Here is a 9164-nt window from a genome sequence, read left to right as displayed (position 1 = left end):
TCTAAATATTTTCCACAACACTTTAAATAGTAGATTGAAATAATAATAATAGACATGCAATAACAAAAAAAAAAGATTGTAAGTAATCTACAAAATATATAATGACCAGAAAAGACAACAAAGTATGCTTCCCTACTCTTAAAATAATAGATTTACATAATAACAGACATGCAAAAAGAAATCTACAAATATTTGAATATGTCGTAGTAAGAGGAGTATCCAGCAGCCTCCCCTCCTCCCTCTCTCTCTGTCCGGCAGGAAGTTTCTCCAGTCGGGGGTTCGTCACTCAGTTGAACCCGCGACCAGCCGCCGGTGGAGATGACTTGAACAGCGGATATCAGGACAGTTTCCTCCCGCTCTTTCAGCTTTTATCGGATTTTAATATGCCAGAAGACCCCAAATACTCTCATGGAAACTGCTATTTTACTCCGAGTAAGCCAACTGTTGAGTTCGTGAAGGCGTCATGGCAAATGTTAAAGTTGCCATCCGCGTCCGTCCTCTCAACGCGAGGTAAGATATCAGCTGTCAGGCTAATTCAAGTACTTAAATGTACATTTTAAGAGTGAACTTTATTATAAATGTCTTTTTTTTACTTCATGGCAGAACTGTTGTAGCCAGAGTCATGTGACTTAAGCTGCTCCTTAATGCTAATCAAAACAATAACCTAACGTTAAGCTTCTCATGTTTAATTAGCACTTTTTAAGTAAACAGCTATCAAGTTTTAGCTAGCTTGTTAGTTTTTAGCTTGTTAGCTAGCTAAAAACAGTGGTGCACATGGTGAATAATGACAACTGTGGCTGTCAGTAGTGACTCATGTTGTGTGCATGTGTGTGTGGTGCTGAGTAATGTCCAAAAACCTTGAGCTTGTTAAGGTTTAAAGTGTCCCACTCATAGACTGTATATATAAAGGTCCCACTACATATTATTTTTACGCACAGCCATTAAGACTGTGGTGATTAATTGATGCTTTTAAAACACCTTTGCTTTATGTATGATTGCACCTAGGATCAATCAGTATCAGTTATTTTAAAGCAATCGATCATTGCTGTACCTGAGCCTTACAATTGATTCCAAAATTGCAAGAAAATCAGAGCTTTTTCTTTGTATTATCCCATCTTTTTCTGAACTTAAAAATGTTGGTTAATAACAGATGGTTGATAAACAGATATTTAAGTACTTGCTGGAATCTCATTAACTGGTGCCTGCTGCTCAGATGTGATCTGATGCTTTTTTCTTCATAGATGGTATATCTGTTTCATCTTGTTCTAGCTCATACAAGTTTACACTCAGTAAATTGTTCAACCTAGGACTCTGTTGTACTTGGCTGCATCTTTCCATCAAATGGATATACTCTAGATGTCTTGAGCATCCTTTATTACACATTGCCTTATTATCCAGCCTTGCATTCTATTTCTGAGAACTTTCAGATCCCCATTAAAATGAAATGAAAACCTCTCTATTATGCATGGCTAGAAAGGTTGTATGTGCACTGGTTGACTGCACAGAAGTTAGTAATGAATAGTCCACTCGTTTAACAGTGGGGTTTAAGAGATTGATTACATAATATGGAACTGAAAAAAACAAATTAGGCTTAGTCAACTGATGTTGCTTAGTCGGATAATTAACTCTTTAAGCCATTTTAAGGCAAAAATATATACATTTTAAATACACAAAACACATTTGTTATCTCATTTTCTCATTGGCTTTTAGATTACCTTTGTTAGGTGTGAGGCATTTATGGAAAAAAAGTTCCCCCCTGTTTTTATAGTGCTGTAAAATCTGCTGTTTAGGTAGCAAAGTAGCTTGTAAAGCTACTTTGCTCCACTGGACCTCCCTTTACATGAAGAGAGCTATTTCTACAACATGTTGAATAACAGATATTTGTTTCAGCAGTGTGAGGATATAGTACATAGAGTCCTACAGTAGTATATTGATTTCACTTCAACTCCTGCAGGATGTTTGGCTGGGGTTCTTAATCTAAATGCCACTACAGTACCATAACAAAGCATTATCCAGGCTATGGAGGCTCCGACAATGATTCTTTCAAACAGCCTTCCTGGTATTTTGCATAACAAAAGCAATTCTTATACATAATGTTCACTGTCATGCAAATGTCTGTTTCCTTATTCCTGGATCTGTCAGTTTCACTTACACATAACTTTAGCACCAGGTTGGTCAGCTGCATTCCTCATTGGCCGGGCGCAGAAGTGTGTTGCTCATTGTTTAAGGACTCAATGCCCCCCCCCCCCCTGAGACGGCATGTGCAAAAACATGTGTGCCAGATTGTGAAAATTCTGGTCCTTGGTTTGTTTCAACACTGTTTTTTTTTACGAGGTTTACTATTTTCTACCACCAACCTCCTCCCCTTCATGCTACTTAGAGCCTGAGATTGAAGGTTGCTGGTTTTGGGTTGGGCCACCACTGCTGGAAAAAGGAGTCCCGCATGGTGAAGCTCAGGGGGAGCTGACTATTACAAAACCCCCCCGTCGTCCCCCAACCCTCCACAGAGACTCAGCGTTTGCACTACACACAGAAATCGCCGCCTTTATCGCTCCTGGAGATCGAAATAATCTCAGCTCCATGTTGTGATTGCCTCGATTTTCGTGTGTGTTGCATCAGATGTGCTGGGTCCAGCTGCTGAGTTTACCTTGTTTCACACACACGCAATGACACACACACACGCACACACACACACACACACACACACACACACTCATACAATACTAGTGTAGAATCTGTGGAAACAGCCCAAGCTTCCTCATCCGAGTGAAGCGTCTGTTTTCATTTGAATCTGAAACTGGTCAGTGACGATTTCATGGATCACACAGAGGTTCATTGTGTTAACCATGTGACAGCCTCAAGTCAAGTGGCCTAAATGTCTCTGGACACCCTCTCCATTATGTCTGCATCTGCAAAAATAGTTTTTTTTAAACCTATTGTAATCTGTCTGCAGGGTGTTTAATCCAAAGTGAAACCTTTGTTAAATATGTCAAGTGGGAAATGCTATGCTCACAATATTCCTAGTAAGCTGTTTACATGGCTAATGAAAATTAATAATCCATTAATATTCCTGTAAACATGCACCCCCCTTGCAGTATGTGCTACAACTGCACTTCCAACCTTTTCCAACTGCAGTCAAGAGGCAGTGTGTTGAAAACTGCGGCAACCAAAACGTTTTCTGATCGCGCTGTTAACATGACCAAAGAATGCTCCCAAAATCTTTGCAATATTGGCATTTTCAAAAATATTTCAATCACCAAACGGAATTTTCGTAATCTTGTCCTATTCGGAATAATAGTGGAACATTATTGATCATATAGATGTAGTCACTGATCACTACTGATATGCCTTTTATGTTTTCTCTTCAATCTGATCACTCTTACTTCTCATAAAAAGCTGTCACACTTCTCAACGCATTCCAAATATGAATGTTTACAAAGTTGACTAGAGCAATGTTTTCTTCTCTCACAGGGAGAGCGCAGATGGAGGAAGGTTAGCGGTTCAAGTGGAGGACAAGCTCGTTAGGATCAAAAATGTAAAGGTGAGTGTTTTGCTGTGATTATATCCAACGTGCTTTACATTTATGTCCAATATTTAGTGTGTAGAGGGCCTTTATCTACCACAACAACAGGATGTTTACAGCCTCAGACCAGCCTTTTCCCGGCTCAATGTCACTATTGTTTATTATATGTGTTGAACACACACACACACACACACACACACACACACACACACAGGTTGATTTTTCTTTGCACAGCAGGAAAGAAAGGTGAAATGAATGGGCTGTGACTTGTTTTTTTTAGTTCAATAATTTGTACGGCCCTCGGAGGATGTTGTAAAAATTGAAATGGCCCTTGAGAGGAAAAAGGTTCCCCACCCCTGCTGTAAGCAGACACTTTCACTAAGCTTCAAACCTGCTGCGTCAGATGTCTGAGGAGACTCGTCTGTGTGGTTGAGCTGCTTTGCCTGTGTTGAGATAATACAACTGCAAAAGCCTTGTTGAGGATCATATCATAATGTGTATCTCCCATGTGTACAAGTGATGCACACATTCAAATCAGCTTACAGTTGATTGCTAGTCACACGTACTGTACATGGAGACTTTTGTTGATCAAGGTTTTAGCTAAAGACATGTTTTTGTTTACATTTTAATATGCTGACGTAAAGAGAGAAGTTGGGTGGGGGAGGAGAGAATCTGTTACAAATGATGTGACGGAGACAGACCACATATGGCCGCCCTGTGCCATGGAAAAGGTTCAAGGGAATCATTAGTTAGTGGGACAGTTTTGGAAGATCTTAAACAGCAAAGAAAAAGGGTGGATTTTACAGGACTATAACCTTGAAGCTACTTTACAAACTGCAAGTAAAAAAAGCTATACAAATCTATTCATCTAAATTAAAAAGCACAGAACCAGAAAAGATAAAAGGTAATGTTTTGCAGCTAGTCTGTTTTCCCCCCTAACTTAATTTAGGTGTAAAACAAGAGACTTTATCAGTGGTTGGAGCTCTGGTGGGCTGTAGCTGGTGTTGCTTTTGGCTAATCCCTCTCACCACAAGGCTTTTGTTAAATCTCCTAAAAGTGCTGGGGGGGATAAACAATCGTGCTCTCAGAGAGTCCAATTGATACTCAGAGCTTAGTGTTGCCTAATGCTGCAGAGAGGAAGAAAAGGCTATTTACATAAATGGCTGAGTGGGTTCATCATTTGGATTATGATGTGGATAATTGACTGCTTGGTTTGAACTACAACACTGACTGAAGGACCCTCTCCTCAGCATGAGTCTGTCTCTGAAGTCTCCGTGAACAAGAGCCGGCGCCAGAACAAATCTACAGAGAAGGCATATGATTTTCATGGGAGGGCTCACAAAACCGCCATGTGCCGCGGCTCAATATAGATCGTATCAAACAGCATGGCCAACAGCATTGCGTAAAGACGCACACCTATCGCAAATAAATACACAAATAAATACACAAATAAAGGGCAACATAGAAACCACTTTTGAAACATTGTGTGCGTGGCGGCTCAAACACTTTTAACTCATGAGGAAGCACGATTTTTTTTTGTAGGTACTATCTTAAAGGGCCCATGTCATGGCCATTTCCACTGATCATAATTCCATTGTTGAGGTCTACTAGAATAGATTTATATTGTGCATTTCTCCAAACTCACATTGGTTTCTCATACAGCATCTCTGTAAACTACGTGTATTCACTGAATTTCACTCTCTGCCTTTAACGGCTCGTTGTAGCTCCAATAGCTCCAGCCCCCACCCTCCCTGTGAGCACAGTGTGCTCTGATTGGTCGGGACGTTGTGAATCGCGCTGATTCCGTGGAGGTGTTGTTTCCTTGTTTAGGATACATAGCGAAACACAGCCAAACTCATCCTGAGCACACACAAAGTCACATCCGAAGTAAAAACAATAAGTGTGGCTTGATATTGAGTAAGAAAAAGGTTGATAAACGCTGTGAGAATGGGTCTGCAGAGAGAATTTCGCCGCGATCCCAACTGTCTGTTATCAGCCTGCAGCCAGGGAGGAGAAATCAGCTGAGCTGCCTGCTCCCTGCACACAGATGTGTGTGTGAGGAAGTCCGTGGATTGGTCAATTTGGACCAATCAGCGGGGGCTTAACGTAACGGCTCCGCGGACGTAACATAACGGCTCCACGGATTGGTCCATTTCGTTCCGGGTACGGGTTGACATCATGCCGTCCCGGAACGAAATGGAAGAATCAAATGGACAATGACGTATCTCCAACGAGGCGTTTTGGGGAGGTATTTTCTGTGTTAGAGTTTTACTCGCTACAGGGTGTACTTTGAGGGTTTTGACTCTGCACACCGTTTACATGCATAAAAACCTTCATAACACACAAGGGGACGGGTAATAACCGGAAAAGCATGACATGGGCCCTTTAAAAACCAAAAAATGGTATTATAAAAAACAAAAAAAAAACAAACCTGTTTATTGGGGGACGGCAGGAATGTCAAATGGGAGGGCCTGTCCCTCTCTGGCCCTCCCACGGCACGGGTCTGCATTTAACTCATAAAAGAGACACTGGTACTGATTTTGCAATTGAACGTGCACTCGCCAAATGTTAACATGATACACTGATGTCACCCCGAAAAAATCCCAGTGCAATTACACTGGAGTCTGATAGTAACACAACAACTCGTATGCCACAGAAGTGAATAGTAAATGTGTCGGAGAGAAACAATTATTTGCACTTTTAAACAAGAGCAATGTGACCTATACTTTTATTTTGATAATGTGATAGTGACACATAAACAAGAAAAGCTTTATAGAATGAAGGGATGTTCATGTGAAAAACACTTTTAATAGAAGCAGCATTACTTTTATTTGAATGAAAGCTGTTTAACCCAAAGCATTTAACTGGGTAAAATAACCCAAAAGATACCAGACATTGTACATCTAATGCTGGAACGATATGTATTTATATTATGATAACTGGTATTTCACCCAGGCGATATATTGCTTTATAATACTCCTATTATATTAAGATCTTGCCGACATTAAAATGTATAAAGAAAGAAGTCTATTTTATAGATAAGCCACTTTATTCTCTTACTTTTACTTCAATAGATCAACATCTAATGCAGCTCAAATTCATTAGTTTGAAGTCAGATCTTTCCCCACAATCAAACTCATGCCTTAGTGCTCACAAACTTGTTTTATTCTCAAAAATACAGAACTGCAAAACAGAAAATAACAGCATGTTCTCAGCAGCAGGAACATTATTGTTCTTCAGGTTGACTGCAGTGATTTAGAAGAAGCGATGTTTAGATGCTGCACTGATTATCCACTACAACTGTTGTGCTGGGACAAGTCCAAAAGCTGCTGTGCTGTCTTTCCTCACAGTTAGCAGAAAGGTGTTTACTGTTAATGCAGTGAGGCGACTAAAGAAAGCATTGCTAATGAATGGAAACAACTTGCTTGTAATTCCACACCATATCAGACCTGTAATAAAGCCATAGTACCTGGCTTTATTGCAGTTTTTCTAACACTACTCTAATTTCTTAGGCCCAAATTCTTATGTCATTGAATCTGTTGTTTTAAGATGTTCAGTGAGCAATGTATACAGCTCTGTCAGACAAAGTTCTTTATTTATTGTTCTGACTTAATAAAGTAATTGTTCTTTCCATCTTGCCTTGTTATGCTAGGATTTTGACCGGTATTAGAGTGTTAATAATAATCTCTTCTGTTTTCCTCCCTGAAGCTGGACGGACGCTCAGATGGTGCTATAGATTCCAGGGAGAAGCTTCTGGAGTTTTGTTTTGACTACTGCTACTGGTCGGTGGACCCTGCAGAGCCTCGCTATGCGTCTCAGGAGGAGGTAATGACCTGACCCTTAACTAACCTAAACTAACCTTAACAGCATTCTCATAACATTCCCATGTACTTGATACTGTATGGAGGCATTGCCTGAATAATGACTGTTTAACCGTTATCTTACAACATCAGAGTTTACATCCAGAAGTCTCAAACCCAACTTTTCTCTGATGTTGCGACTGTAGTAGTGGTGGTGGTGTAGAAATATGGCAATAAACAGTGCTTATTCAAACGATGCTCCATTACAGATATACACAAGAGTGAACGTTTGGTTTAAATTGAATTTTCTTATGTTGTCTTGAATCTTGCACTGCAGTATTTGTATAATGAATGTAGGTCAAGGGTTTCTGTCCTTAATAAGTATATACAGTACACTAATTGGCCACTTCATTGGGTACACCTGTTTATTCTAAGGCAATCCAAAATAACGGTTCTGCCATTAAGATGACTTATGATTTCAAAAACATTTTTAACTTAAACTTTATTTGATTATAGGGTCTTTTGTGCACGGTTACAATCAAATGTGCTTAACAATACAATGAAAATACAACAAACCAATGATAATTTAGCAAAACAAAGACTAAGAAACTAATGAAAACACAACATTGTGTTGTTATTCAAGCATGCTATATCAGAGGCATGCTACCTCGCCCCGATGTCTTTCTCCTGACCCTGGGAGTGATTGAAAGTCCAGTGTCAGAGGTCCTTGTGATCTAAGTGGAGCTTACATTGGAGAGCATGTCTGACAAGTATCCAGGCGCTAGTCCATGGTGTGATTTCAACTCTAATAAAAGGATCTTTAACTCTTATTATAAAAACAGGCAACCAATGAAGGTACTTTAGGACAGGTAAGATATGTGCTCTTGAGACTGTTACATTAGATTGAACAGGTGAACCTAATCAAGTGGCCACTGTTATTTATGTAAGTAGTCATTTGATCAGATTTGACATTTGTGAAGCACTACCTAAGGATTGGTCTTGTTTTTGTGCCGTGTTAATTGCCCTCTTGTGGGTAGAGACAGAGTGTGTGTGCCAGTGCAGGCTTTTGCCCACAAGTTGACACTGGGCAAACACAACCTGTACCAAGAGGAAGACAAACCACAACACGGTGGGTGTGTGGGTTGTGTTGTGTTGTGTATGTTTTTACACAGATGGCCACTCGGGGGGGATATGATATCGGCTCCATCTGTTACCCAGAAGTCTCTTTGCCTCAGACATGGCACGGCTAGAGTCAGCTCGCTTTTCATGTCCCCGGTTTTGATTGGGCCATTAGATATCTTTGTGTTGCTTTGATTGGAGGCTGTTGCTGGAACCTGAGAAGGGCTCAAGATCAAGTGGAAATGACAGCTGATTTTAATTACAGCAAATCTGTACAAAACCTACCCTTTTTTTATATAAATTGTCTTGTTATTAATTTGTATGTACATCAAGTTTTCATTGTCCAGCAGAATAGCTGCACCCTTAGCATTACAGTCACTTTTTATCTTCTCTGCCTCTCTCTCCTGTTGTCAGAGCTGCCTTTGTATGTTTGAGAAAGACCAGGCTGTGAGGAGGACGGCCTACTCACTGTGCAGCGTAACAGACAACACAGCACTTCTTCCTTTCTCCTCTTTATTCCTCTCTGGCTTTGGACGCCGCTGTCCTCAGCAGAATTGTGTCCAGTCACAGAGGCTTGGTTGCCTACAAGACATTCCTCTTATGACCCGGGGTGGGCGAAGGACACAAGTGAAGTTCAGAGATTTAAATCTGACCTCTTTTTCCTGCACCAGAATCCAAAGAATTGCCTCTTTAACAAAAAACGTTTGGATGACGACGTCAGC

The 9164-nt window shown here is 40.4% G+C and overlaps 1 protein-coding gene across 1 annotated transcript; it reads left to right on the top strand.

The window, feature by feature from the left end:
- Positions 1–287: 287 nt before the first annotated feature.
- On the top strand, positions 288–8573 carry stard9 (StAR-related lipid transfer (START) domain containing 9). The gene is made up of 4 exons (XM_034144473.1): positions 288–510; positions 3472–3541; positions 7232–7348; positions 8496–8573. The coding sequence occupies exons 1-4, from the start codon at positions 464–466 to the stop codon at positions 8571–8573; spliced, it is 312 nt and encodes a 103-aa protein (XP_034000364.1). The 5' UTR covers positions 288–463.
- The last annotated feature ends 591 nt before the right edge of the window (positions 8574–9164 follow it).

Source organism: Trematomus bernacchii, unplaced genomic scaffold (genome assembly GCF_902827165.1).
Source record: "Trematomus bernacchii unplaced genomic scaffold, fTreBer1.1, whole genome shotgun sequence".
NCBI lineage: Eukaryota > Metazoa > Chordata > Actinopteri > Perciformes > Nototheniidae > Trematomus > Trematomus bernacchii.
Note: the sequence above shows the minus strand (reverse complement) of the source record. Positions and strands in the feature narration are given on the sequence as shown.

What these genes read in the sequence shown, in the direction of transcription:
- stard9 (XM_034144473.1), top strand. Translation starts at nt 464, where the DNA reads ATGGCAAATGTTAAAGTTGCCATCCGCGTCCGTCCTCTCAACGCGAG. An exon ending in GTCCGTCCTCTCAACGCGAG is followed by an intron (nt 511 to 3,471) that starts GTAAGATATCAG and finishes CTTCTCTCACAG; the next exon opens with GGAGAGCGCAGATGGAGGAA. An exon ending in GCTATGCGTCTCAGGAGGAG is followed by an intron (nt 7,349 to 8,495) that starts GTAATGACCTGA and finishes GTTTTTACACAG; the next exon opens with ATGGCCACTCGGGGGGGATA.